The sequence below is a fragment of the Enhydra lutris genome, unplaced genomic scaffold, assembly GCF_002288905.1.
Source record: "Enhydra lutris kenyoni isolate GAN:26980312 unplaced genomic scaffold, ASM228890v2 scaffoldscaffold122, whole genome shotgun sequence".
Lineage (NCBI taxonomy): Eukaryota > Metazoa > Chordata > Mammalia > Carnivora > Mustelidae > Enhydra > Enhydra lutris.
The window spans coordinates 603,434-630,632 of record NW_019154206.1 but is presented as its reverse complement, the minus strand read 5'-3'; the positions used below and the strand labels follow the sequence as shown (position 1 = coordinate 630,632).

General features: G+C 58.1%; 4 protein-coding genes across 9 annotated transcripts; 3 read left to right on the top strand and 1 right to left on the bottom strand.

Moving 5' to 3' along the window:
- The first annotated feature begins 1,624 nt into the window (after nt 1-1,624).
- On the top strand, nt 1,625-10,308 carry LOC111139857 (myeloid zinc finger 1). 4 transcript variants are annotated; one of them, XM_022492274.1, is made up of 6 exons: nt 1,625-1,980; nt 3,208-3,745; nt 4,185-4,368; nt 5,038-5,108; nt 5,223-5,343; nt 6,862-10,308. In XM_022492274.1, exons 2-6 carry the CDS (start codon nt 3,350-3,352, stop codon nt 8,298-8,300), a joined length of 2,211 nt encoding a protein of 736 aa, XP_022347982.1. In that variant the 5' UTR covers nt 1,625-1,980; nt 3,208-3,349; the 3' UTR covers nt 8,301-10,308. The 4 variants fall into 4 exon arrangements, 3 of the variants coding, with proteins under 3 accessions (XP_022347982.1, XP_022347984.1, XP_022347983.1); XR_002640115.1 differs by lacking the exon at nt 1,625-1,980 and having other exon boundaries at nt 3,310-3,745; nt 6,862-9,567; nt 9,960-10,308; XM_022492275.1 differs by lacking the exon at nt 1,625-1,980 and having other exon boundaries at nt 3,703-3,745; nt 4,279-4,368.
- A 2,563-nt stretch (nt 10,309-12,871) lies between these two features.
- On the top strand, nt 12,872-15,804 carry LOC111139876 (ubiquitin conjugating enzyme E2 M). Its single transcript, XM_022492304.1, has 6 exons — nt 12,872-13,239; nt 14,397-14,491; nt 14,628-14,666; nt 14,775-14,878; nt 15,141-15,204; nt 15,291-15,804. The coding sequence occupies exons 1-6, from the start codon at nt 13,131-13,133 to the stop codon at nt 15,429-15,431; spliced, it is 552 nt and encodes a 183-aa protein (XP_022348012.1). The 5' UTR covers nt 12,872-13,130; the 3' UTR covers nt 15,432-15,804.
- A 63-nt stretch (nt 15,805-15,867) lies between these two features.
- On the top strand, nt 15,868-19,622 carry LOC111139872 (charged multivesicular body protein 2A). Of its 2 annotated transcripts, none has more exons than XM_022492298.1 (6): nt 15,868-16,566; nt 17,689-17,898; nt 18,755-18,934; nt 19,007-19,137; nt 19,230-19,291; nt 19,410-19,622. In XM_022492298.1, exons 2-6 carry the CDS (start codon nt 17,731-17,733, stop codon nt 19,535-19,537), a joined length of 669 nt encoding a protein of 222 aa, XP_022348006.1. In that variant the 5' UTR covers nt 15,868-16,566; nt 17,689-17,730; the 3' UTR covers nt 19,538-19,622. The 2 variants fall into 2 exon arrangements, with proteins under 2 accessions (XP_022348006.1, XP_022348007.1); XM_022492299.1 differs by having other exon boundaries at nt 17,707-17,898; nt 19,410-19,617.
- A 659-nt stretch (nt 19,623-20,281) lies between these two features.
- On the bottom strand, nt 20,282-26,521 carry LOC111139856 (tripartite motif containing 28). Of its 2 annotated transcripts, none has more exons than XM_022492273.1 (17): nt 25,897-26,521; nt 25,436-25,548; nt 25,103-25,235; nt 23,425-23,560; nt 23,229-23,345; nt 23,034-23,148; nt 22,728-22,874; nt 22,513-22,627; nt 22,322-22,428; nt 22,192-22,228; nt 22,067-22,115; nt 21,734-21,986; nt 21,332-21,651; nt 21,128-21,251; nt 20,958-21,044; nt 20,740-20,877; nt 20,282-20,647 (listed from the first exon to the last, which is right to left on the bottom strand). In XM_022492273.1, exons 1-17 carry the CDS (start codon nt 26,234-26,236, stop codon nt 20,471-20,473), a joined length of 2,508 nt encoding a protein of 835 aa, XP_022347981.1. In that variant the 5' UTR covers nt 26,237-26,521; the 3' UTR covers nt 20,282-20,470. The 2 variants fall into 2 exon arrangements, with proteins under 2 accessions (XP_022347981.1, XP_022347980.1); XM_022492272.1 differs by having other exon boundaries at nt 22,067-22,112.
- Between the last annotated feature and the right edge of the window lie 678 nt (nt 26,522-27,199).

The following is a 27,199-nucleotide window of genomic DNA, read 5'->3' as shown; positions in this document are numbered from 1 at the left end:
AAGAGTTATTTACCTGGAGGAGGGAACTCGAAGGATAGCATAGGCGGTTCCAGGAAGATAAGAAAGAACAAGAAGGGTGAAAGAAATAAGGAGCACTTGGGGTCGCGGGCCCGGGTGTCTCAGTTCCCGCTCAGTGCTCTGGGGGTGATACAACTCTAACCCCAAGCATGTGCGGCCTGGATTCCGATCAAAAGGTACTTCAGAGGGAAAGAATTCCTTCATTTAGGGAGATGAGCCCAAGCTGGCTTGGTAGACAATGCTGGGAAACACAGAGAGGGCTCCCAATCACCTTTTTTTTGTTCTACTGATAGGGTATGTGATCAAAGGAGCAAGACTGATACAAAGCGAAGGTCAAGCAAAGCTTTATTTCACGCCAAGCACACAGAATCAAACCGGCTGGTTGGGGCCGCCTCTTACAGAGCCTCATAGACTAACCTTTATAGAGCAAAGGCCATATGGTTGAGCCTGGCCACACACAGGTGGCCCATGAGATTGCAACACACAGAGAAAGTTGCATAGTCATGCTAGGTCACACACGGGTGGCCAATTGAATTACAATTCACCCTATAGTAGCTATTTGAACTAGCCTATCACCTTGGTCAGAATTGGCACCCAAAAGGCAGGGCCCACATTCTTTAGGGAGATAGTGATTGGATGTCTCCACCTGGCCCGACTCATCCTTGCATTCGGGCTCTGTTATCTCCACCTGACCTGATCTGCGCTTGTATTTGGGCTCTGTTATCAGGGACTGGTCGACCATATGTTACTGCATAAACAAAAAAATGACTATTTAATCCAAGATGGAATCGCTCTGGCTAAGTAGGCCCTTACACTACTGTTCAGTTCGAGTGAGTTTTCCTAAAAGTCTACCTCCAGCTCCCTCCTTGCTGTCCCCCTTCTCTAGGTCTTCGAAAACTCTCCACCCATCTTTGCTGTCTCTCAAATGCCTGTCCTTTCTCTCCCCTTGCCTGTGTACACCCGTCCCTTGAATCTCGATAGCTGCATGTCTTGTCTTTGTGCATCTCCTTCCAGATGGATCCCTTCCTGACCCTCCGCCTTGCTAACTTCTCGGACATCCTGTCCACCCGGCCTGACTCTCAGATCCTCTGGCTTCTTATCTCATTCTCTAGGTCCCTGAGAGTAGAAACCCCTCTATGTTGACTTTCTTTCCTCTCAGGGTCTTGTTCCCTGGATCTGTTCAGTTCCTTTCTCTGTCTCTCCTCCCAGCTCTCTCTGCTCCTGAGCCCTGCAGGATCTGGGCCTCTTCCGCCCCTAAGTCTTTGTGTCCGCCTCTTCTCACCTCTCCTCATCCTCTAGCGGGGCTTTTGTACCCCAGGCGGCACCCCCCAGCCCCACCCCACCCCACCTCACCTCCCCCCTGCGCCTCTCAGATGCCCTCCGGGTCCCCACCCGGTTACCGTGGCGCGACCTAGCCCCGCCCCCGCTCCCGGGCACAAAGGCCCAGCCGACTACACTTCCCAGAAAGCACCGGGCGGAGCCTCTTCGCCATTTACAGTCCGGCTGGGCGCTGCAGGAGGCGCCCCCTTTATCTGCGAACGGTTGCCATGGAGACGTGGGCTGACGGCGTCCTAGTGAGAGCGGTGATTGGTGCAGACCCCTGCTAATCCCCGGAAGGCCCGTAAAGAACTGAGGAAAACGTGATGGGGGGCATGCGCGGTTGGGAAGACGGCGCTGCTGTCCGTAGCCGCCTGGGAAGCTCGCGCAAGTAGACGGGGCATGGACGCCTGGATCTGAGGGGGCGAGCGAGGGAAGAGGCGGCCGGGCGTGTGATCTGGTCGTTGCGAACAACGCTACCCCGGGGAACGGGAGGAGGGTGGGAAAGGAGGCGAGCGTGGGGGAAGGGCAAGGTGGCGCTCGGGCTGATGCGTGGAGCATTCTGGGAGACAGAGTCCGGCCGGGGAGGGGGAAGTCGGCGAGTGCGCATGCTTGCGAGCGCGGAGCGGCCCGCTGAGCGTGGAGGTGAGGGCGGGGACCTCTCACCGAGGGAGGCTGGGGCGGGGACCCGGGCGGAGGCCGCCGACTCTCGGATTCCGGCTGCCCGGCGGGACCCGGAGCGCGGAGCAGACGTCTAGGAGCTCCTCCTCCGGCAATACGGGCGCTATCGCGCGATGCTCTTCAATCGCAGTGCACTGCCACGGCGACGAGATCTCGGAGCCCCGCCCCCCGGTTGCCATGGTGGCACTAAACCAGCTGGGGGAGGGGGAAGGCGGGGGGCTCTCTAAAGTGGAGGTTGCCCTCCAGGATTTCTGGTAAATGTAGTTCAGGAAGCTTCGCAGTAGCTGGCTGGCTTAAAAATGGTCCAGCTTTCTCCCAGGGTTGCAGGCTGGCCTGGAACCTTGAGGATCGGAGTTTTGACCCACGGGATCCGGCGGCCCTGGAAGTCGAATCTACTCACTTAATAAACTCAGATTTCTTCACAAAGCCCGCACATTACTCCCAGCTGCAAAGGGAGCAGCAATGGCGAGGGAAGGGGGGACAGCCCCACTTACGGGGGACGGTAAAGATGGGGAAACTGAGGTTCACAGAAACTAGCCAAGGTTATGTAGCAAATAGGCAAGATCAGAATCTCCGATCTTGCTTGCAGGCATCTGGTCCAGTTATCTTGGGGCCTTTGTGGGCCCCTTGTTAAGATCCCATCACCTCCTAACCCTGCCTAAATCAGGGAGCTGAAGTGATGGTGGGGCATTACATGGTGTGATAACTTGGGCCGGTTCAGAGGATGGGACCGAATGGAGGGAGAGGGGGATGCTGCCTGGAAGTGTGGCCACAGAGCTGACCTTGCCCATGTGTGGGAGTGGGAAAGGCTGCCCTGTGGAACCAAGCTGAGAAGAGAATGGTCAGAGAGACTAGATGGGAGAGTGGGTGGTGCAATGATGGGGTGGTGTTCTGGGTGGTGTAGGGGGAGGGGGGCTGGAGTGTTTCTTATGGCCATGTGGTAAATACTGCAGATGTCATTTACTTGGCAGTGGGAGATCCGCACATCAGGGATGGCGTGGTGCATGTAGAAGGGCAGGATTTGGGTCCGGGGGGGTGGGGGATGCCTTCATATCCCTAAGAAGCACCCTGTGTTTGGAACAGGGGAATGCCAGAGACTGTGTGTAAATCCCAGCTAGAGACCAGAGACACAGGTGCCTGGCATGTGACCACCTCTCTGTGCCTCAGTTTTCTTCTCTGCCTTCCACTCAGTACAGGTCTGAAGATGGAACAACGAAGCATACAGTAGTCGCTCAATAAGCATTTACTGCCACTGTTTGTCCTCGCAGTAGCCTCATCCTCTTCCTCTCCTAGGGAAAGACATTATCCTCGGAGCCCCAGCCCAGTCTTTTCAATGAGGCCCACAGCACTAGGCTCCCCAGGTCACACAGCCCTGGAAGATGAGGGGCCTGTCATGGTGAAGCTGGAGGACTCTGAGGAGGAGGGTGAGGCTGCCCAATGGGATCCCGGCCCAGAGGCTGCCCGCCAGCGTTTTCGACACTTCCACTATGAGGAGGCACTGGGTCCCCAAGAGGCCCTGGCCCAACTCCGGGAGCTGTGCCGCCAGTGGCTGCAGCCCGAGGTGCACTCCAAGGAGCAGATGCTGGAGCTGCTGGTGCTGGAGCAGTTCCTGTGCGCACTGCCCCCCGAGATCCAGGCCCGTGTGGAGGGCCAGCGGCCAGGCAGCCCTGAGGAGGCAGCTGCCCTAGTCGAGGGGCTACGCCAGGAGCCAGGAGGCCCCCGGAGATGGGTGAGTCGGTGGCCCTGAGCCAGGATCCAGGCTGGAACAGTATCCAGCTGTGCCTCCCCCTAGCAGGTGCCATGCTCAACCAAACACCTGTTCCTTGTGGTTTGAAGTAGTCACTTGCAGCAGACCTTATATGGGAGTAGACAGGCTTCCAGGGCCAGCCTCACTGGCCCATCATTACATCGCCTGGAGTCATGGACATGGGAGGGGATGCAGGGTGGAGAGAGGGAGACCACTGAGCATTCGCAAGTGTAAGCAACAGGAGAGCAACTGCAGGTGGTTCCTTTACCCCTGACTCAGTGCTGGGGGGAATGTAGGTCCTTGGAGAGCCTAGTAGGTCAGGACCTGGGGTCCTTTGATGAGGTAGATGCCTATGAACCCACTGCTTGTGCCCAGCTAAACTCTCCGCATGGGTCCCTAATGGTGAGGGGCACCTTCCCAGGTCACAGTCCAAGTGCAGGGTCAGGAGGTGCTATCAGAGAAGATGGAGCCCTCCAACTTCCAGCCCCTCCTTCAAACCAAGCCTCTGACTCCAGAACATGGGCCTAGGACACCATCTGAAGCTACGCAGGAGTTACCATTGGGCCTTCGGGTGAAAGAGGAGCCCACGGTTACAGATGACCCAGGTGAGGGTGGGCAAGGCATGCATGGCCCAAAGCCTGATGGAGTAGACCAGGGGAGCCTGGCCTCAACAGCCTAAAGGTCACCTGCTGGCTGGAACTATTCATATGCACTGGTGTCCCCCACCCCACCCCCATCCTGCCTAGCCGGTGAACATCACTGCTCCTCTCATGCCAAATCTGACTGCCACAGCTATGTTTCTGTGCTCTCCCCTGACATGAAGTAGGCTGTTGGGGTTCTGGGGTGGGGAGGAGTGTGGGGTGCACTCCTAAGGAGATCCATTGGGAGACAATAGCTGGTCTCTGGGGAGCAGGTGGCAGGCTTGAATATAGGTGGGAGTGGCTGAGGGAGGACCCCAGAATGCTGGGAGGCAGCCCCTCTCTGTATTACTTCTTCCAGGTCTGTACCAGAGCTGGCCACCCACACTCTCCCTCATTCCTGTGTGGACCCTAGTACAGTGCTCCCATCCACCCTTGCTGGCCATCCTGCCCAGGGCTCATGCAGGGGTCTGTGTCCTGAGCCTGTCTCATCCTGCTACAGCTTCTCCTCTGGCCTTCCAGGGGGTTCTGCCTTACTCCAGCCCCCAGTCTGGATTCCAGCATCTGGCATACCACAGAAGAGGGCAGTGGGGTGGGGACACCCTTGGGCCACCTGACCCCAACTTTCCTCTACAGAGCTTCTGGATTCTGGGCCTCTAGCCAATCCCCAGGAGGCCACCTCCACTCTCCTGCCTGAAGAGACCCAGGTGAGCCCATAAAGGACATCCTCCCTGTCTGGGGAGCCTCAGTGGGTGGGGATCAGGTGGGTCCCTTCCTTAGCCTAGCTGGGCATAGATAAGCAGTGACCACTGTGGTTTCAGGGCTGTGAAATAGTGCTGGACCAGGCCTCTCCTCACAGCGAAACTGGACTTGAGGGGCCTTCATGGAGGGAGCATCCTGGGGTCCTGTGGCAGGAGGAAGCTGGAGGCATCTTCCCTCCAGGTGAGTGAGACTGGGCATGGTGGGGCTGGGCCCTCTGCATGGGCAGCACCACATTTCACCTATCCCACTCCTGGCCCTGCTCAGGTTGCCCTCTCAGTCCAACATGTTCAAGTTCCTCCATTCCGTGGACTGTTTCTTGCAGCATATAACCTTCTGTGCTCTCCCCTGGCATGGAGTAGGCTGTTGGAGTTTCCATCAAGCTCTCTGCTGAGTTCAGGTTCCCTCCAGCTGCTGCTTCCCACCACAGTAAAACCTGAGAGCAGGGCCTGTATTCCCCATACCCCCAACCTCTCCCATCCCTGGCATCCTAGATGGCCCACAGAGTCTGGGTTTGCCCCCACTAACTGGGTAGCAGGGGAGGGAGGGTCTGGATCTGCCAATGACAGCAGGTTAGTAGACAGTGGGTGGGCAGAGGGACCTTGACACAAGGTGTGGATGGAGCAGTACAAAAAGGAGGCCAGAAGCCCCTGCTGTCCACCTCAGCTATCTGCTCTCAGTCGGCCATCGTCCAGTCTCTCTGCCTCTTCTTCCTTGTTTCCTGGACTGCTCCTCTTCCTTGGTTTACTCCCTTGTTCTGGTCGACCTTCCTGGGAACCGTGATAAAAAGTTCTTGATAAACCGTGATAAAAAGATAAAAAGTTCTGAGATGCTATATCTCTTAAAACACTTACCTAACATTCTATATTAGGCTAGTGGGGCTACATGAAGAATTCTTTTTACTAATTCAGTTTCAAAGTTTTTTCGTCGTCTTTGTTGGTAAGCCCTTTCGGTTTGAAATCTATCCCTCTCAATTGTGGGAAACTGGCTTGAATTACTTCTCTGATTTCCTTTCCCTCCACCGTTTTGTTCCCTTGTTTCTGGAACGTGTATTCCTTGGCTGTTGGCTATATTGCTTCCTCAGTGTGATCTCACAGCCTCAACCCAGCCTTTTGCCAAAATGAGAGAAGAGATCCAGGAATCAGAGCTACTTCAATGCCTGCTATCTGCTCAGAATTCTGTGCTGAGAGTGTCCAGGGCTGGTCCATGCAGTAGTTCTGAACAGCCTCCCCAGCATGCTTGGTGGCCTCGCCCCTTCACCTCCATGGCCAGAGCTACCTGGTACCTCTAATCCCAAACTTTTCGAGTCTTCTTCAGAGTCAGATTGATTTTTTTTCTCAAGCAAGGCACGTCAGACCAAAGTGCTGCCGCCTGTCCCCTCTGATCCCCATTTCTCTCGTGTTGGCTCCACTTCCAGCCTCCCTCAGACCCACCCACTTGAGTGTATTTGTAGAAACCATCATCACTATTGCAAGGCCACCTGTCCCATATGTGTCCTGCAGCCCTTCCAGAAAGGCAACTTTTGCAAACTTAAGTCAGGCCTGGGAAGCTTGTCCCCATCTTCTAAATCTTCCTCATAACTAGGTTCTGCCTCACTGGCTAGTTTCAGGTCCCTCTAGTTCACCCTATTTACCATGGGCTGGAATGGGTCCAGGCACAGCTCTCTTGGTATGACTGAGTGGATCCCATTGTGCAATGCAGGGTTTGCCCTCCACATGGACAGTGTCTCTGCTGGCCCAGGCACTGTGAGCCCCCACCTCCACATCCCGTGGGACCTCGGCATGGCCAGCCTCACAGACCAACTCCGGTCGCCCTCCCATGAAAGTGGCTTCTCACATGCACTTGGGCTCCCCAGTGGCCCCGGAGGTGAGCAGAACCCCACGAACGAGGGTCCTCACCAGCTCCTGGGCCCCATACTGGCCACTGGCCGCTGGCCTACACCCAGGACCAAAGGCCAGGGACGGGGTCGCCCCAGCACAGGCCCCGGGGTGGGGCGGGGTGGCCGCTGCGACGTGTGTGGGAAGGTATTCAGCCAGCGCAGCAACCTACTGAGGCACCAGAAGATACACACAGGAGAGCGGCCATTCATGTGCAGCGAGTGTGGCCGAAGCTTCAGCAGAAGCTCGCACCTTCTGCGTCATCAACTCACGCACACTGAGGAGTGGCCGTTTGTGTGCGGCGACTGTGGTCAGGGCTTCGTGCGCAGCGCGCGCCTGGAGGAGCACCGGCGAGTGCACACGGGCGAGCAGCCCTTCCACTGCGCAGAGTGCGGCCAGAGCTTCCGGCAGCGCTCCAACCTGCGGCAGCACCAGCGCATCCATGGCGACCCCCCTGGCCCGGGCGCCGCGCCCCCCACGCCTCCCGGTGCCCCGGAGCCCCCAGGCCCCTTCCCTTGCAGCGAGTGCCGTGAGAGCTTCGCGCGGCGAGCCATGCTCCTGGAACACCAGGCGGTGCACACGAGCGACAAATCCTTTGGCTGCGTGGAGTGTGGGGAGCGTTTCGGCCGCCGCTCCGTGTTGCTGCAGCACCGGCGAGTCCACAGTGGAGAGCGGCCCTTTGCCTGTGCCGAGTGCGGCCAGAGCTTCCGCCAGCGCTCCAACCTCACGCAGCACCGGCGCATCCACACGGGCGAGCGTCCCTTCGCCTGCGCTGAGTGCGGCAAGGCCTTCCGCCAGCGGCCCACGCTCACGCAGCACCTGCGCGTGCACACGGGCGAGAAGCCCTTCGCCTGCCCAGAGTGTGGCCAGCGCTTCAGCCAGCGTCTGAAGCTCACGCGCCACCAGCGGACGCACACCGGGGAGAAACCCTACCACTGCAGTGAGTGTGGCCTGGGCTTCACGCAGGTGTCACGGCTCACCGAGCACCAGCGGATCCACACCGGGGAGCGGCCCTTCGCTTGCCCTGACTGCGGCCAGAGCTTCCGGCAGCACGCCAACCTCACGCAGCACCGGCGCATCCACACGGGCGAGCGGCCCTACGCGTGCCCGGAGTGCGGCAAGGCCTTCCGCCAGCGGCCCACGCTCACACAGCACCTGCGCACCCACCGGCGGGAGAAGCCCTTTGCCTGCCAGGATTGCGGCCGCCGCTTCCACCAGAGCACTAAGCTCATCCAGCACCAGCGCATCCACAGTGCGGAGTAACGGCACTCACTGTACCCCTTCTTCTCTGCGTCTCCGCTTCTGGCCTTTGGTTACAGAGGAGGGTCTTCGCTCCGAACACTAACCTCACAGGGTTGCTGTGAGGCCTCTGATCAAGTCTGGGTACAGACGGGCCCACTCAGGACCTGGCGCCCAGTAGGAGCTCAATAAACAGTAGATGGACCGTGGGTCTGGAAATCTACACACTCAGTGCCTCCCGACCTGCACAGGTCCCTCTTCCCCCCACCCCCACCATCTACCACTTCCGCAACCATGCAGTCTCTGAGAGCCATAGACTCCTAGCAGCCCCTCCCAAGGGCTATGGATGCCACCTTGTACTGTGGCTCCTGTACTCTTTGCCATGACAGCTTCAACCAGCACAACCATGGGCCAAGCCAACTGCCAGGTGAGAACTGGCCCAGTTTTCCCCTACCAGCCAAGATCATCAAGGGCAGTACAAGTAGCAAACTGGTGCCCAGAAGGCCAGAGCTAGGGATGTGTCTATAAAACTTTAACCTTAAGAAGCTATTTCTTAGGCATAAAAGCTAGAAGGTTTTATCTGGAAATCTAGATTCTTTCATGCATGTTAACTACCAGCAGATGCTGAGGTTAGGTTCCCCTTAGGATACCCCAGCCTGTCCAGAAATCAAAGTCCACTGGAGGCCCCAGGCCATTTCTCTATCCCCCTAGTGATCATTCACATTCTGTGGGCCACAGCTGCCGCCAACCCTGGCCAGGTGTGCAACCCCCAAGGGCTCCCCAACACTGGGTGGTGGTCCCTATGAAGAATGTGTTCAGCAGCAAGTCACAGGAAGCACAGCTGTCAGCAGCTTACATAAAAGTGCGGATGCTGCCAGTGCAGGTTCAGTGGCTTGCACACTGGGCTGGCATCTCTGGAACCCTCTGGACTTTTCACATGCCATTGCTTCTTGCCCTAATTATCTTTCCCTTCCATCCAAATTGTGCAGACTCTTGACCTAGTGTGCCCCCCAACCCCAACCAGTGGGTACCCTGGGGGCCAAAAGCAGGATGAGAAGCAGTGCCAAAGGAAAGATCTTCATGCATCGGGATCTGGCTTGGGACATAAACCCCACTCTGGCCAAGTGTCAGCCTGCCCTTGGCCTGAGGGGTTCTAAGAACAACCTTTTGAGGCTCACGTGTCTAAGCTTCTTCCAGGGATACAGCTGGACTTTGCTACAAGACTGGGGTCCTGAAATCTGGGAAAGAAGCCAGCCTCAGCCAGAAGCTTCTAGTAGTCATCCCAAAGAAGGTGTGTTCCCTACCTCTTTCCCTCCCCCACTCCACCCCTCTCCACCGCCCCCCTGACCTACCCCCAGCCAGGACCAGGGCCACTCTGGCATCTACATCTGGCAAAGTCAACAACTCCCCATGGAGGGGTACTTCCATGTGGCACCGTTGGGAGGTGGGGGGAGGCCACCTGGGCCCTAGGCCAATACTTCTGTCCTCTTAACCACAAACAGAACTCTTAAGGACCATGACCTGGGATATACTAATCAGAGGGGTAGAAAGCAGTCACTGGGTCCCTAGGTGGAGGCTAGGAGTCAGATTAAGAAAGGCACACAAATACTGAGGTAGCTAGTGTTGTGAGGTTGAGTATTGCCGAACTTTATAAATCCTGTAACATGGATTTTTTTTTTCAAGTCCTGTGTGAATTTTATAATCAGAAAAAAAGAGGACAAGAAAGCTCACTCTCGTGTTTTGATCATCTTGGTGTTTGAAGAACATGAAGAGAAATCTGCACACGTATGACTACTTAAGAACCTGAAATTACACACAGGAAAAATTATTAACACACGTGAAAGGCATGGCGACAACAGGCCAGGGCCCAGTGCCCAAAGTCATAAGTCCACAGACTCGCCTGCTGAGCCAGTCCTCTAAGAAAGAAACATGAAGTGATGGGAGAGTCCCCCATGAAGGGTCATTTCTGCAGTTGGCTGGGGTCAGCCCTGCAAGCCAGGCTGGGGGTTGTGAACCCAAGTGCTACCATACTATCAGCAGGGCTGAGGGCTTGGACAGAATGACCACTTGGCCTCACTCGGCCAGAACCATGGGAGGAAGGCAGGAGAGGAACCCCTAAGACAACTGGTCACCTGGGGAAGCTACAACAGCACCCAACCAGCCTGTCCCTGGATCATCTGTACCTGAGCCCATACAATTTGCTCCCAAGCACACCCTCCCCATGCCACATCCATCCAGTTATTACCCCCAACCCCGAGCTTCCCAAATCTGTCCAATTCTCTCCAACCCCCAGCACTGCTCTGATCCCAGCCCTCCATCTCCAGCCTGGAGGCCCACAGCACTCAGCCTCCCTTCCCTGCCCACTCCTGCCACTCGTTTCCAAAACAGACCCTTGCTTCTCAGTGACAGGTCCCAGAGGCTATGCTGATGCACCAGGTGCACTCGCACCCTCACTCTGCACCTGTCATATGCTGCCCAATTCCTCCAGGTGCCAGTCCCAGCTTCCCTCTGGAACTTTGATATGCGGAGCCCTATGCTGTGTCCCAAGAGGATGCAGGCCCAAGGGGTACGGCACTCTCACCGCTCGACACCTATACCATGAGAGTAACAAGGAAAACACAGGTGCACCACTTCCAACCCAAAACCCTGTCTCAGCTCAGCCATCCCCTCCTCCCTGGCCCAGGCCCCATGGCTCTGCATTTTCTTGCATGGCTAAGTCTTCCCCCACCGATGGTGGGAAAGCCATGAGGTCAGAGACCACAAGAGTCTAGCTTTGACTAGTGCAGCAAGCACCACCTCTCCAAGGAACCAATACCCTATCCTCAGATGGGCCTTCAACTGATGGCCTCAGAAACGGGCCTGAGGATGGACACATGGTTTAGGCTGACCCACAGGCAACACCCTTGAGACTTTGGCTGCAAACTGAATGGTCATCAACCCTCACCTGGCGATGGCCCGTACAAGGGCAGGAAAACCAGAGTGGCTGAGAAGAACAGGAAGGGATAGAGGAAGAGGAAGATGGGAGTCTGGAGGGGCCACCCGAGTCCCATGACCAGCCATGTCTGGAGCCTAAGAACGCTGGGATGATTGCAATGTCAGCCCCAAACTTAGGCTGTTGGCTGTTTCTGAGTCCCGGTCCTCGTCCTGGCACCTCGCCAGCACTCGGCGCTCGAGCCAAGAAAGGATGCTGCGAATGTGAGGCCAGGATAACGGGACAACCAGAGGCACAAAAGGGGTGTCTGGGATGGTGGTAAAGAGGGAGCAGTCCGAGGAGCCCGGGGACGTCCACGGTACCCGAAAACCCACAAGGCGGGAACTCTAAGGAAGGAGGCTGGGGCCAGCCCAAGACCCGAAAAGGTGGAGGTGATGATAGGGGCCGAGACGGACACCAGGTCGGGTCTGAGGAGGCGCTGGGGGTGAGCGGGCGTCAGGGCGACTCCCCTGAGGCGAAGCCGAGAGGAGCCCGGGAGCACCCCTGCCTGACAGGACCGCCAAGACTACTTCCCCAGGGCTCTGGGCGATGACGACAGGTCGCCTCCGAGACCGAAGGGGACGCGCAGCGCGGGCCGCACGCGGCGCAGCTCCGGCCAGGAGCTCCCACCCACCCAACCGGCCCCAGGCCGCGCAGCTCACCCGCCCGACGGCTTCCGCAGCGACCGCCGGAAGTCCCCGCGCCGGCCCGCTCCGCTTCCTCCCGCCCTCCGAGGCCCGCTGCGCGGGGTGTGATTGGAGCGGAGGCTGGCCGCACCGGCGGCGGAAGGTCGCAGGACGTCTCCGCGGGAACTCGGGCCCGACTCCGAGAGGGCCCCCGCCCCACGTCCTAGCCAGTGTCCACGCGTGTCAACCCCCGAAGTGCTTACCACTCTCTAGCACGATACACATTTTATTTGCTAGTTTACCTCAGCCAGAATCTCCGCGCGTGCGTGGCGTTTGCGATGAGACACCGAGGGCGCCCGACCCCGCCCTCTTTGGGCAAAGCCTATGGCCTCGCCCGGCCTCCAGCCCGCCGTGATCACCCTGCCACTATGATCTCCTGGGGCAAGGCCTCGTAGGACCCACCCACGCCGCAGTCTGCACAAGCGGACTGCGAGCCGAGAGACCTGCATCTGCCCTACTTAAAGATGGCGGCGGCACCGCCCATGCGTGGACCTGCGAGCGTCCCCGGAAATGACCGCGGGACGGCCTGCACGAACGGAAATACCCGAGACCAGCCGAACAAGTCCGAATATCAAGACCTATCGCGGAGCAACGCTGGGCGGCGGTGGCGGCAGCGGTGGCAGCGGCGGCGGCTGCGCAGGCGCACAGCGCAGGCCGGGCGAGAAGAGCCGAAGTGGGCAAGCGGCGGAAATATCCGAAGCGGTGGGGCGCCCGAGGCCGTTGCGAACCTCCGCGCCGAAGCTGCTGCTGCCGCGGAAGCCGAGCCTCTTCCAGTACACGGCAGCCGCCACCGCGGCCGCCGCCTCCTCCTTCCCCTCGAGCCGCACCCCCTCGCGGTGGTAGCGAGTAAACAGACAGGCGGCGCGGCCGCAGCTGAGCCTCAGGGGACCTAAGCGGGCGAGGGGGAGGAGGGAGCGGCCGGGTGGGGGCGGGGCCGAGTAGGCCCGAGAACAGCCGAGTCGGCCCGACCGCCGCCGAGCGAGACCGAGGCGCCGGGCCAGGCCGGAGCCGGACTACGGGAGCCGACGCGGGCCGCGCGGTGGGCGCGGAGCGGCGCGGCAGGCCGGGCGGGCGGCGGCAGCAGCGGAGGAGGCCGCGAAGGCGGGTTCGAGTGGCGGAGGCGGCGCGGGCGGCGGCAGGGGGCCGGGTGGCCGGGGTCCCGGGCCCCGCAGCGGCGGCAGCGGCGGCGGCGGCAGGATGATCAAGCTGTTCTCGCTGAAGCAGCAGAAGAAGGAGGAGGAGTCGGCGGGCGGCACCAAGGGCAGCAGCAAGAAGGCGTCGGCTGCGCAGCTGCGGATCCAGAAGGGTAGGGGGTCGGAGGATGGGAGTGGGGGTCGGAGGTCAGCGCCTGGGGTGAGGTGATGTAGGAGTCAGGAGTGGGTTAATGCAATCACCGGGGGTCGGAGGTTAGGGTGGGTGTCGGTGTGATGGAAGATCAGGAGTAATGCAGTCACGGGGGAGGGGGGGTCAAAGATAGGGCCCGAATGTGGGGCACTTAGGATACCCAGAAAGCCAGACGCCTTCCATTAGTGACCGAGAATCGGAGAGTTAGGCAGTGGAGAGCGTGCAGGAAGCTGGAGACTCCACAGAGTCTGGGGGTCAGACAGGAACATGGGTGATAGGCAGAGGAGATTGGATGGGAGACTGAGGACTGGGGATAGGAATCGGAGAGGATTTAGTGAAGTATGTTGGGGTCTTGGGGACTCTGAAAGTGAGATGGAGTGTAATCAGTTTCGGGCACTGCGATTTGTGGGTCTGGGGGGTCACATGGCAAGTTGGAGTTTGGGGTGACACGTGGAGGAAGGAAGAACAGTGTGTGCCAGGGATTGGAGATGGGAGTAGGATTGCATTTTTTAGAGTATTATGCTGGAGGTGCTGGGAATCTTAGAGGCTGCTTAGAGGGTTACAGGAATGGGAATTCATGTGTCTGAGGGTCGGATGGATCCCTGAATTTAGGGTGACAACCAGAGAAGAGGAGGATCAGTGGGGACAGGATTGGTGAGGAGATGATGGCGGGGCAGGGTCCTTGAGTTTGGGTGGACAGGAGGGGACCAGCATTATCCACTAGAAAATGGAGGTATGGCTGAGGATCCTGGTGTTTGGGGTAGTTGGAGGCTCTTGGCGGCCACACAGGGATGGGGGCATTTGGAGCTGGGTACCCAGATGTTGGGTGCTGAGACTTGAGGCTATGGATTCAAAAGAGTTGGAACTTACCCTGGACCAGGAGATACAGCATAGCCACAGTTGAAAATGCATGTTTGAGGCGTGCTATGGACCTAGAAGAGTCTGCCTGGAGACTAGGAAGCAGAAAGAGCAGGGAGAGGATTGGGGCTGTGGGGCACAGCCGGGACAGAGCCTTGAGGATGGTAGAGGAGGCCTGGGTGCTATGCCGGCACCTGCACCTACTCTGAGTGCTCTCCTCTCTCCCTCTCCTTGTTCTGCTTCTCTGCTTTGCAAACCCAGACATAAACGAGCTGAACCTGCCCAAGACGTGTGACATCAGCTTCTCAGATCCAGACGATCTCCTCAACTTCAAGCTGGTTATCTGTCCTGATGAGGTAAGGGCACATTCAGCTGGACTCCCAGGCATGGGCCAGGGGGCTGGGCGGGGGAACACCTGGAATTAGGAGAGCTGGTTTATGTGTCAGGCCCTGCAGGATGGTGTCCTAAGACTTTTTCTCTTTCTCCTCACAGGGCTTCTACAAGAGTGGAAAGTTTGTGTTCAGTTTTAAGGTGAGTCCCGGGTGCACAGGGATAGAGGGATAGAGGCAACAGCTGAGGCTTGCCCCAGCCAGGCACTGCTAGGGTGCCTCTCTATCTTCTCTCTCTTCTTGGAGCCAGGTGGGCCAGGGTTACCCACATGATCCCCCCAAGGTGAAGTGTGAGACGATGGTCTATCATCCCAACATTGACCTCGAGGGCAATGTCTGCCTCAACATCCTCAGGTGAGGGCCCTGACTTTAGACTGCACGGGTCTCTGTCCCTTCCCTCCCTCTTGTGTTTTGTGTTTTTCTATCTTTTCATCTCCACATTTTCTTCCTTAAGTCTCGACCTTAGCCTTCTCCCTGGCCTATCCTGCTGTGTGCTCTCCTCCTAGCCTCTCATATCTGCACCATCCTGTGCCCTGGGCCTGACCAGTTCAGTCCCAGCAGGCTCTGTGGTTGGCAGTCCACTCACCAGCCCCTGACCCTGATTCTCTGTCCACAGAGAGGACTGGAAGCCAGTCCTTACGATAAACTCCATAATTTATGGCCTGCAGTATCTCTTCTTGGTGAGTAAGGGTGGGTGGGTGAGGCTGGGGAAGGTTGGCCCTCTCTGCTCTTAGGGCCTGTTGACCCCCACCCATACCGGCCACAGGAGCCCAACCCCGAAGACCCACTGAACAAGGAGGCCGCCGAGGTCCTGCAGAACAACCGGCGGCTGTTTGAGCAGAATGTGCAGCGCTCCATGAGAGGTGGCTATATCGGCTCCACCTACTTCGAGCGCTGCCTGAAATAGGGTTGGCGCACACCCACCCCTGCCAGGGCCACCAGCCCCGGCGTCCCCTGCAAATATTTATTGGGGGCCACAGGTGGGGGGCATGGGGTGGCCGGTGGGGGAATCCCATGCCCTGGCCTTGCCTCCCCTCCCTGCCACCCGCTCCTAGTTATTATTTTTTAACCACCATGTGATTAAGGTCGGCGCTGCCTACCCCGACCCGCTCAGCGATGGGAAATGAATTGGCTTGTCTAGCCCCCAGCTGGGTGCTGTCCAGCCCCCCACTCTGGGCTCTGGGGTGGGTGGCTAAGGGGACTGGGTGGCTGGGGCTGGGGCACTCCACCCCTCCACCACTGGAGGTCCCACCAGGCTATTAAAGGGGAATGTTACTGCATGGCCTCTGCCTCTTCCTTCTGTGGGGGTGGGAGGGGCAGGTGATGTCCACCAGAGCTCTTGCAGCAAGAGTGGTGGGAGATGTGTGGTTACAAGTGGTACTGGGGCACCCCTCAGCAAGCTCCCCAGTGCCTGAAACAGCCTGGGGGGTAATGGGGGACAACATCCCAAGCCTCAGGCTGTGTGGGATGAATCCCAGTGTGTGACCAGCGAGGGGCAGAACCAGTAACCACTCACTTCGTGCTTGGTAAGGCAGTATAGAAGAAAGTCCGTGCCATCTCCAGCTCTGCCCTCCTCCTGCCCCGAGTGGGCCCACCAAGAACCCTCCCTGGTGCTACCAGGTGCCTGAGATCTAGAAACATTAGGGAAACGGTGTCCGTCGGATGAGCTGGGCCCTCTAGTGGGTTCGGTGGTGGGATGCGGGACCTCTGGGGTGGCCGGACGGAAGGCGCCCGAAGATGCATCAACGCAGCGGGACTGGGGTCCCAGGACTGGGTCAGCTAGAACCTGTGGAACACTCTCAGGCGGGCCCGAGAGAGACGGAAGGTGGTGCGCATGCGCCTGGACGACGGCCTGCTTGCGCACGCGCGATCTTATCCCCGCCCATCGATCCGGGTGCCGGTGGAGCTTGTGACGTCAGACCGTTTCTTCCGGAAACGGCGGCGACGACAGAAAGAACCGAGGGGCTATCGTTGGTGGGTGCGCCTGAAAGCCGAGAGAGGAGCGTAACCCGGAAGCGGAAGCGGATTCCTTCCCGGCTCCGGTGAGTGGCCCCTGCCGGGCCGCGGGTCCCGGGTGGGTGCGTGGGCGACGGCATACGAGGGCCTCGACGCCGGGGTGTCGACTGCCTCGCCCATCCACGGGACCCTAGCCTCATCATCGAGGCACCTTGCTCTCGGTGTGCGGGCCTCCCAGCGCCCTCCAGGTTCTGTCCTGGATGAACAAGGCGCCCCATCGCCCATTATCCCGTTCCAGGTGTACCGGGGCCCATGAGGACCCCAGATTCTTCCAGATCCTTAGAGCTCCCCAGCATCCATCATGTCCTTAGTGTACCGGGTGCTCCAGTGCCCCACAAACATATTATTCGCACCCAGGTTGCCTCCCCATTCAGACCTCCCCACAATCCGAATGCTAATTCATATGTTGTCAGCTTCAGAACCCCTATATCCACTTTGTTCTTGGCACTCAGACCCTCCACCTACCTTGCCATCCCGTGGGGCCCCCACGTTTGCCCTATCCTTGCCACTCAGGTTCCAACATGCTCCCAGTGCACCCTGACACAACCATTTCCATTCTTAGTCCATCAGACTCCAGGGCCTTACTATGGTCTGGAGAGGCTGAAGCCTTGAACCTCCTTTGGGACACTATGATGAAGGGCTGGGGTGGCGGATGACTTTCAGATTTTGCTGGCCCCGGTTTTTGTTTGTTTTTTTTGTTTTTGTTTTTTCCTTAAAGATTTTATTTGCCAGAGATCACCAGTAGGCAGAGAGGCAGGTAGAGAGGAAGAGAAGCAGGCTCCCTGCTTTGCAGAGAGCCCAATGTGGGGCTTGATCCCAGGACTCCAGGATCATGACCTGAGCCAAAGGCAGAGGTTTTAACCCACCGAGCCACCCAGGCGCCCCCACCCTTTTTAAAAAAGATTTTATTTATTTACTTGACAGAGATCACAAGTAGGCAGAGAGAGAGTAAGGGATGCTGGCCCCACTTTTACTCGTGGGGCTACTTCAGTGTTCCAGGCTAGGTTTGGGCTTTCCATTAACCTTTCCTCTCTCTGCTTACCCCTTCGCATTTTGCAAGTTCCCCCTATTAACCCCCCCAAATACACATTGTGATCTTGGCTCTGCTTCTTGCCCTTTTTGTGGGCTCCACACCACTTTGCACCTAGGCTTCACACTTGTCACAGGTCCACTGGTGGGCTCCTGCTACCATGGATTTGTTATTTGGGCGCCGGAAGACACCAGAGGAGCTGCTGAGGCAGAATCAACGAGCCCTGAACCGTGCCATGCGAGAGCTGGACCGTGAGCGACAGAAGCTAGAGACCCAGGAGAAGAAAATCATCGCAGACATCAAGAAGATGGCCAAGCAGGGCCAGATGGTGAGCTCAGTTGGGCACAGGCTGGGACACACGGTTAGGTGCTGTGGTTTCATCAGGTACCACTCTAACAATGGAACATGACAGGACACCAACAGGTGCTTTGAGAGAAATTAAGGGTGAGCGGATATTTTGGGTATCCAGAAAGGCTGCCTTCTAGGTGATATTAAGAGAATGAGCCTGTGAAGATCTAAGCAACCAAAATGTCAAACAGATGAGGCAGCAAATGTTCCATAAGGGAGTGATAGTTCAGACTACACAAGTAGACCAGACCATTTGAAATCATGGGCTACAATGGGAGCTGAGTCAAAGGGTTTAATGCAAGAGAGATGTGGCCTGGAATTCACTGTGACATGGAGGTTAGTAATAGAGACAGCCTGAATCAGTAAGGAGCAGAGCCTGTGACAGGTGACAAGAGTTTGAATCGAAGGAGGTGGGTTGAAGAGGTTCCATTTCCCAGGATAGGCAAGGCAAGGAAGACATTTGGGTTAGTCAAAAGTTAAGCTATGGATAGATTTCTATTTGGAATAAAGTGCTTGCAGTATGAGCCTGTTGAGGTGGAGGGAGAGACAAACTCTTCGGCCAGGATCGAAATTCTAAGTCCAGGGACTCTAGATATATGGAGGAAAAAGGGTCCCTATGTATAGTGAATCCAGTGTTTCTTCGAGAGTCTGGGTTGTCAGAGAGGTAGTGTACAAAGGGGCCTGTGGAGTGATGACCCAAGAAGCGTAAGGAGGAGGTTGGGAGGAGGGGGGGGGGCAGGGATCACATGTAAATGTCCAAGAGCATCAGCTGGAATGGTGCATGGAGAACAAGCATCTTCCCTTGGCTCACTCCATCATCTTTGTTCACTCCTCAGGATGCTGTGCGTATCATGGCAAAAGACCTGGTGCGCACTCGGCGTTACGTGCGTAAATTTGTGTTGATGCGGGCCAACATCCAGGCTGTGTCCCTGAAGATCCAGACACTGAAGTCTAACAACTCAATGGCGCAAGCTATGAAGGGGGTCACCAAAGCCATGGGCACCATGAACAGACAGGTGCGCCTCTCCTAATCCCCCTTCTCCCCCACAACTAACAACCAACTAACCCTCCCCACACCCTACTTCCAGTTGAAGTTGCCTCAGATCCAGAAGATCATGATGGAATTTGAGCGGCAGGCTGAGATCATGGACATGAAAGAGGAGATGATGAATGATGCCATTGATGATGCCATGGGTGATGAGGAAGATGAAGAAGAAAGGTTAGGGGGGACACCAGGTATGGGGAGAATGGGGACGGACGTCTGGTCTTCGCACATGCCTGGCCCTCATAAAGTTCTTCTCTCTTCCCAAGTGACGCTGTTGTGTCCCAGGTCCTGGACGAGCTGGGATTGAGCCTGACAGACGAGCTGTCAAGTGAGTGCACCAAACTTTGGGCCCCGTCCCACCCAGCAGTCCAGACACAACCCCTGACGCCCCTGCTCCCAGCATTATTCCTTTCTACAGGAGCTCTCCTAACCCCCACTCTCTGTAGACCTCCCCTCCACCGGAGGCTCACTCAGTGTGGCTGCCAGTGGGAAGAAAGCAGAGGCCGCAGCCTCAGCCCTAGTAGATGCCGATGCAGACCTGGAGGAGCGGCTCAAGAACCTGCGGAGGGACTGATCACCCTATACCAACCCCGGGTGGGAGGTGGGCAGTGGATGCCCAACAGTTTCATTGTACTTCTTCTGTAATAAAAGATTGGACACTAATTCCTAGGCCTGTGTGACTGGCCTGATTTGGGCCAGGCTGGGGTCCCTTGGCACAGAGTTCACATACAGGGTTTGGTAAAAAGGCAACTGACATGCATGGCAAAAGCCCAAATGCCAGATGCACTGGGGTATACGATAAGGAAGGCTGGACTGCTTCCCAGTTTGTGGCAGTGAACAGGTCAAGTGTCTCTAGGATGTTCAGGGTTTAGGAGCTTCATGGCCTCTAGAGCCTAACACCTCCAAGACAGTGGGCTTCACAGATACCCTGAAGTCTGGGCTTTTCTGCCAGGGATCCTCAGCCCACCCAGCTCTGTGGTGCTGACTGTGAGAAATGGTTACACCCTAGTCCAGGAAGCACTTAGGTAGACTGGCCACCACACAGCATGTATCTGGGGCTACACCCTGCCTGCCCAGAGCAGCCTAAGCACTACCACCTACAGGGGCTCCCCAAACCCTCCAGCATGTGCCCCATGCAACCCTCCCACCCACCTGAGGCACACTCCACATTGGAAGGGCAAGGAGAGAGACATTCTCCTACTCCCTGGACACCAAAACGGCTGAAAAGGACTGCCCCACACCTACTCCATCCACCAGGGCATGGTGAGGGAATTGCAAAGACCAGGCCCCAGGACCACCGCCCCCACCAACAAAGGCATGAGGAACTGGTGAAGTTTTTATTAAATCCACATAAGTAAAAACCATATCGTGAGGGGCTGAGGGATGGGGCCACCAAGAAGTAGGAGCCAGGCCACCAGAGGGGGAGGCTGGGGGCAGGGGGAGGGGGGTGCAGATTTGACAGGACAGAGAACAGAGTCAGGCCGGGTTGGCCTAAGCAGCCACAGGTTCAGGGACCATCACCAGGACCACTGGATAGCTCCTGGGCACTCAGGCTAGCACCAGGCAGGCTCAGCGGCGGGGGCTCCACCAGCACAGCTGAGAACTTGGTGTCACCAAAGGCCTCGTTCATGCGAGTTTCAAAGAAGCGCTGCAGGCCGATGATGGACTGCACGTCTGCCTTGTCCTAAGCCGGGCAGATCGCACGGGATGGGTCCTAGCTCTCCCTCCTCCCACCTCCCCTCGCCTTACCCCCAACCCCATTCTCCCCAAGCTCACCTCTGTCAGCTTATTGAATTGCTTAAACATGCGGCCCACATCCTGGGCAAATTCCTGGGGGGAGCTATAGGGGGGTGACAACTTCTCCTGGAGACGGGCACGGATCAGGGTTAGGTCCAGGGTGCCACCAGGCTGATCCTGTAGACAAAAGCCACAAGCTGAAGGTGAGACCAGGCAGTTACCCACCCCACACCCTCCCTTTAAGTCCCAAAACTCACCAGGGAGAAAGTGGAATCAGTAGCCAGCTGGTGCAGGGGCCGGCAGGGCTCATGACAGAACAGAGCCAGCAAGACACGCTCACACTTCTATGGACAGGACAAGAGACATCAGAGCCACAGGCGGGTAGGGTTACTGAACAACTCCCGAGGGAGTAGGCCCCCACCCTCACCTGCTGGTTGGCTGGCGAAAGCTTGGCCACCACACCGGTGCTATCACCACCATCCAGGCTCAGGCTGCCATCTTCCTCTTTCAGATCGGGCAGCACATGGCACAGAGAGCAACTCCACTCCTCCCTGGATGGAAGGAGAATGAGGAGCTGCAAAGAACCTGGCCCAGCCCTCCACCCTGCACAGGCCCCACACCAGCCTCGCACCCTGGCACATCCTGCAGGGCAGGCAGGTGGCAGTCCAGGTGGAAGCAGAACTCGCACTGGTTGCACATGACCAGATCGCCTGGCTTCTGGCAGACACGGCAGATGGTGGCACTGTCGTCCAGGGCACCTGGGCCACCTGCTGGGGCTGAAGTGCCCTCTGGAGCCACCACTTCTAGACCTGAACTGGTGCTGCCACTGGGTGAGGCCAGGCGGGGGCCCTCAGCGCCAGGGCCCTCCGCCAGGGCCATCAGCACAGGCTTGGTCTCAGGGCCCTCAGTGGCAGTAGGCGGGGCTCCAATGGCAGCCTCTGTCTCTTCCTCCTGCAAGGAGGTAGTAAGAGGTGTTCGGCAGGGTGCAGACAGGTGTTCATCTCCCAGTCACAATCACTTGAGGCAGGCTCACCTTGACTATGGCCATGCCAGGCAGTGGCGGGGCCCCAGGGGCCCCAGGTGGAGCAGTCCCAGGCTGTCCAGCAGCAGCAGCTGCCGCACCACGCTCAATAACGATGAGATTGTAATCCTCAGTGGTGCTGCCTGGGAAGACCTTGAAAACTGGTGGCTGACTATCAGCTGTGAGATCCAGGTCCAAGCGCTCGAGGCTTACCCGTGGCACCTTGCGCATGAGGCCACTCACCTCGCCCTCACCTGAGCGGGACCTGTGGGTTCAGGTGCAGCATGGCGTTAGCACACCCATCCCTATGCCCACCTGGCTAAACCAAAGGACAGCCAAACTCACCGCTTCACACCTGACACATGCGGCTCTGCACTTGAGTAAGGATCGTCTGCTCAGGGAAGAGAAAGAGACAGTAGATTAGGGATAGACCTAAAGCACTGAAGCTCTCCCACCTACAAGGTACTCACCTGAGCCAAAGCCATAGCCTTCCTGCACCTCCATGGGCTGTGGGCAAAGTAGGCAGACCTCAGTGGGCAGGTGTCCCATAGGACCCCGTGCCCCTCCCTCTCCTACCAGCCCCCCCGAACCCCAACTCACCTGGCTACTGCCAGAGCCCTGTTTGCTCAAGGGCCCTGGAGCCCTAGGAGGGGCCATGGATGTAGGGCCTGTTGAGTTGGTGCCAGGACGCTCAGCCACAATCTTCCCTGCAAAAATGAAATAAAATCAGCGTTAAAACACCCACTTTCTGGAATGGTACCAATATGCAGCAGGTTAACAAAAGAACACACCAAAAGCCTCTGCACTCTTGGTCCAGGCATTAAGGTCCCACTGGAACTTCATCTCGCCATGTGGCTCCACAGGGTCCACAATCATCTTGAGGGCCCGATGCAGCTGGAAGTAGATCTGCAGATGGAGCAGTGCATGAACACATAGCAAACACGGCTGCAGGGTGCTGAGTGGCACCTGCCTGGAACCCACCACCTGGGTGCCCACCAGAACACACCAGCTTCTTGGAGAGCAGCAGGGCCGTGTTGTTGTCACTCTCCAGAGCCCAGGAGGCAAAGCGCAGGATGTGTTCCTGGTGCTTCTGGATCTTGGTCATGGTCCAGTGTTGTCGCTCCAGGCGCTCCTGCTGCCCTTCAGTCACCTTCTGCAGGTAGAGAAGAGAAGCAGTGAAAAAAAGAAGACATCAAAGATGGCATCAACAGCCAACGGAGATGCCAGTCCCCAAGGCCCTCCCATCACAGATGGCAGTCGGCAGCCAGCAGAGGGGACCCAGAATCCCCTCCCCCGCTCAGACAGGGTGTACCTGGGCATCATTGACCAGCACACGGCCCCGCTTGTTCAGTTCCTTCATGATCTGCAAGATGGCCATCTTAACGTCTACCTGCACACGCTTCTGTACGTCAGACACTTGGCGGATCCTGGAGGGGGCAGGGCGAACCAGGTCAGAAAGATGCTCCCCCGGCCTGCCCCCAACTGCGGTCCTGGCTTCCACACTTACGAGCTGCGAACCTCCTTGGTATTCTTCTGCAGCGTTGCATGCTTGTCCCCGAGGCGCTTCACCAGCGAGGCCAGGAGCTTGCGCTGGTTCCTCACTGCATCTTCCAGGAACTGGTATCTGACAGCAGACAAAAGAGAGCCTGGGTGCTGAACATGGGAAGGAACAGGCAGCACCCACCAGAATTCCCAGTACTCACTGGTGGTCCTTATGGGCATTGAGCTGGCAGTCCCGGCAGGTGAGGGTGTCACAGCTCTCGCAGAACAACACAAGGGGCTCGTGCTTGTGCACGTTGCAGTACACTGTGCGCTCACCGTCCCGTGACTTGGCTGGCCCTGGGGAGTAGAAACCATGAGGCTGAACCTCATCCTCAGCTACCGCCATCTTAAGCAATAAACAAAACTTAAGGCCTCACTTCCTGCCTGTCCTGCAACCCTGGGCTGCCTTTGGGAAAACTCAAGGGCCCTGTAGCAGTGGCCAGAGAAAAGCACAGGCCTATAGGCCCAAATCCTTCCTCTCAAAACACTCTGCCCCAAGCCTGACCTGGAGAACAACTCCCTCCTCCCAGCTTCTGACCTGGACAACAAAGTCTGAAGACTGGCAGGGAACTCCCACTTGCTATTCTGGCTACTAAAACCTTCCCCAATTGAACCCACTGGAGAGCTCCTCCACCTTGAAAATCCCCACTGGGCTCAATTCCTCCTCCACCTGCAGCACGTTCTGTCCGGCAGAAAAGGGAGTTCTGGCTATAAGCACACAGACAATGTTTGGTTGATGGCACAGACAGAAAGCAAATAAGGGACTAGAGACACAATTCAAGTACAGCTCCCTTAAAAACCATGCTTTGGTGACCTCCCCTCTCTGAAGGAAGAGAAGTCCACAGACCTCTTATAACCCAAAGGCCTACAAGGGATCCAGGGCTTGCAAAGCCTTCTCAGGATAGGAGAGCTGAAATGTCAGACCAAAATCCTCACAAAGGTGTCGGGTCCCCTCTGCGGGGGGAAGTCTTGGTACACACCACCCCACCCCCCACCTGTCACCATCACAAAGCTGCTTGAGAGCATCTATCCCTCTTTCCTACTCAATCCCAATTAACACCCTGGCTATACCATCCCTGCCCAAGACATATGACTGAGACACAAATCAGCCAGACCACGGGTCCTCCAACAATGCCACCTCCTGCACTCTGTCCTTTGCCTGAACCCAGGACCTCCTACAAATTCCTGCCCTTCGTTCCTGATTCCTCACGCCCCCACAGCTACCCCCTCCATCCTTACCTTCCTGCCTATGCTATCCTCTAGGACTGCGAAGCAAAAACCTAACTACCAAAAAGCTACTCACAGAAAGTTCTGGAACAAAGAGTAGATAAACTCAGAAAACTCCTAAGCCCTTTTCTGTCCCAACCCCAGCACTTACAGAAAACTGCGCAAATACCTTCCTCAGCTAAACTGTTAGACGTGTGTGACCCAAAATTAAAACACTTCTCAGACTCACTCTCCGTGATGGTCTTGAGGGCCCTTGCAACCAGAGGCTTCGTTTCCCCTGGAGTCTGAACGGAAGTTGCCAGGGAGGCCAGGCCCACCCCTCCACCACATACATACACATACAGGAGCTCCTTCACATACAGGGGTCTTATCCACTGTATGTCTGCGGGCGGGGAGGTGTCCCTGATGAGCTTGCCTTTTCCCTTCCCCTTGGACCCAGAGAGATTGCACACCTGAGCCCCAGACTCCCCGTTTCTGAGTTCTGCCCTCAGACCCTTCAAGTGGTACCCTCCAAAAAACCTGCCCAGGACCCATCCATCCTTGATAACCAGCGCCATAAACAGTTGAGAACAAACGTAGGATAACCAAGGCTTTCCCCTCTGCCTTGCATACCAGTGGAGCGCACAGTGTGGTCCTTGGTGTACTTCACCCGCTGGTGTGCCTCCACACACGTCTCACACAGCGGCTCAGAGCACTCCACACAGTAGCTGGTGGCAGGAGCATTATCCTCACAGCTAGTGCAGCACTGATGGGCAAAGGCAAAACAAGAGACAAAACCTCCTAACGTGTCCACAACTGCACCCCAAATAACACAACTTTAAAGCAAAATGCAGCCTTTACCTAGCCTACACGAGTCTGCCCAGAGCCTCGTAGCAAGAGAATACAGTCTGGAATGTACTGGTACCATGTCCCGAGGCCTCTTTAGGGTTTCCGGGCAGGACATACCTGATTTGCGTCCTGCGAGTCTGCGGAAGCCTTACTGCCACTATCACGCATAAAGTAGTTCTCCACAATGTCTTTGGAGAAGCACTGCTGCTTGCAAACAGGACAGTCCACCACTGCCAAAAACAAACGAAGAGAGACTGTTCCAAGTTCACCCACAAGCTATAACACATCCCCTGACTGGACCCAACCTTCATCCCAAAGGGGACCAGATCCTCTCATTAGGAAGCAAGAACCCAACCCCTTCTTCCATCGCACTTGAAGCAGACACCCCCTCTCTGCGCCTAGCCCAGAACCCACAGCCCATACCCGATCCGGCCACGCACTATCCGGGTCCCTATCCCTCTCGCTCAGTCGATCCCCCGCCATCGCCATGCTGCGAACGGACCCCCAGTGCCCACGCCGAGTCAGGATCAAAGCCTGCAGGGTGGGGGGATGGGCCGCCGCGGCCCGACCGTACTCACCGGCGCCGTCGCCCGCCGCACCGCCATCCCCCGAGCTGTTGGCGGCAGCGGGCGCCGGGGGCCCGAGGCAGGCACTGCAAGCCGAGTGCAGGCAGGGCAACAAGCGAGGCTCCCTCTCCGGGCGCAAGCGCTCCCGGCACACACCGCAGTGCTCCAGCAGCTCCAGAGCCTCGCCGCCGCCCCCCGCGGGTGACGACGCCGAGGCCGAGGCTGAGGCCGCAGACGCGGCCGACGAGGCGGCGGCGCGCTTTTCGCCGCCAGCCGAACCCTCGCCTGGGCCTGGGCTGCCGGAGGCGGCCGCCGCCGCCGCCGCGGAGGCCGCCGCCGCCGAGGCCGCCATTCACACGCCGCCGGGGGCGCCCAGGGGGGAGGAGGGGCCGCGGGGCTCGCCGCGCAGGCGCAGACGCGTTGGCCGCCAACGGCTGGGCCGCCGCCGCCGCGAGGCCGAGCGCCGCCACGCGCCGCCTGGGCTACCGCCCGCCGCGCGCGGGGCGCTCTGGAAGCCCCGCGGGCCGCCGCCTGCTAGCTTCCCGCCGCCGACGACCGCGCTTCTCCTCAAAGGCCGCCCAGACACAGCGCCACGCACCACGGGAACAACCGCTCACCCGCGCGCCCGCTCGCAGAAAGAGCCGCGGCCGGGGGGCGGGACAGAAATAACTGGCGCCGACGCTGCCGCGCAGGCGCACTGGGCGTCTTGCGCTCGGGGGCGGGGCCCAGGCCGGCCGCCCCGGGCGAGACCGCGAGTACGCACGCGCCTGAGCCGGGTCTTCCTACCTCCGCCCACGCTGCCCCAGCGCCGCCTGTGCGGCAGGGGTGGGGCTAGTGACGCCACTGCCGCAACCTCGTACGCGGGCGGGGCGCGCGCACCTTTACGCGCTCTGGCGCCCCCTCCAGCCGCAGCCCCTGGCCGCGGTACTGCGCAGGCGATTTGGCCGTCCCCGCCGCGACCTCAGTTCCCGCCCCTTAGGCCAAGCCGGGAAAAGTCTCCTGTCGCCGCGCCCAGCCGTGCTGGGGAGAGGCGGGGTTGAGAGCGAAGGGGGCGGCGGGGTCCCCGTCCCAGGAGAAAGTCCCCTTCTGAGCCAAGTGGATGACTTTTGGGTTTTAACCGTTTTATTGTTTAACATGGCAAACACTGAAACCTGCCCAAAGCAGAGATTCCAAGGGGTCCAGAGCAGCGAGTCCCACGGCCCCACAAACGACCCCTGCCCACCTTTTAGGCAGCCGCTTTTCCAAGAGCGCGAACGGAATGAACCCCCCACAGCGGGGCAATTCTACGGCACGAAGCCGAGTCGGGGCGAGGGGT

What these genes read in the sequence shown, in the direction of transcription:
- LOC111139856 (XM_022492273.1), bottom strand. Translation starts at nt 26,236, where the DNA reads ATGGCGGCCTCGGCGGCGGCGGCCTCCGCGGCGGCGGCGGCGGCCGCC. An exon ending in TGCTGGTCAATGATGCCCAG is followed by an intron (nt 22,875 to 23,033) that starts GTACACCCTGTC and finishes CTCTACCTGCAG; the next exon opens with AAGGTGACTGAAGGGCAGCA. An exon ending in CAAGAGTGCAGAGGCTTTTG is followed by an intron (nt 22,429 to 22,512) that starts GTGTGTTCTTTT and finishes TCATTTTTGCAG; the next exon opens with GGAAGATTGTGGCTGAGCGT.
- LOC111139872 (XM_022492298.1), top strand. Translation starts at nt 17,731, where the DNA reads ATGGATTTGTTATTTGGGCGCCGGAAGACACCAGAGGAGCTGCTGAGG. An exon ending in TGGCCAAGCAGGGCCAGATG is followed by an intron (nt 17,899 to 18,754) that starts GTGAGCTCAGTT and finishes TTCACTCCTCAG; the next exon opens with GATGCTGTGCGTATCATGGC. An exon ending in CCTGACAGACGAGCTGTCAA is followed by an intron (nt 19,292 to 19,409) that starts GTGAGTGCACCA and finishes CACTCTCTGTAG; the next exon opens with ACCTCCCCTCCACCGGAGGC.
- LOC111139857 (XM_022492274.1), top strand. Translation starts at nt 3,350, where the DNA reads ATGAGGCCCACAGCACTAGGCTCCCCAGGTCACACAGCCCTGGAAGAT. An exon ending in CACGGTTACAGATGACCCAG is followed by an intron (nt 4,369 to 5,037) that starts GTGAGGGTGGGC and finishes TTTCCTCTACAG; the next exon opens with AGCTTCTGGATTCTGGGCCT. An exon ending in TGGAGGCATCTTCCCTCCAG is followed by an intron (nt 5,344 to 6,861) that starts GTGAGTGAGACT and finishes TGTGCAATGCAG; the next exon opens with GGTTTGCCCTCCACATGGAC.
- LOC111139876 (XM_022492304.1), top strand. Translation starts at nt 13,131, where the DNA reads ATGATCAAGCTGTTCTCGCTGAAGCAGCAGAAGAAGGAGGAGGAGTCG. An exon ending in GTCTGCCTCAACATCCTCAG is followed by an intron (nt 14,879 to 15,140) that starts GTGAGGGCCCTG and finishes CTCTGTCCACAG; the next exon opens with AGAGGACTGGAAGCCAGTCC. An exon ending in GCCTGCAGTATCTCTTCTTG is followed by an intron (nt 15,205 to 15,290) that starts GTGAGTAAGGGT and finishes TACCGGCCACAG; the next exon opens with GAGCCCAACCCCGAAGACCC.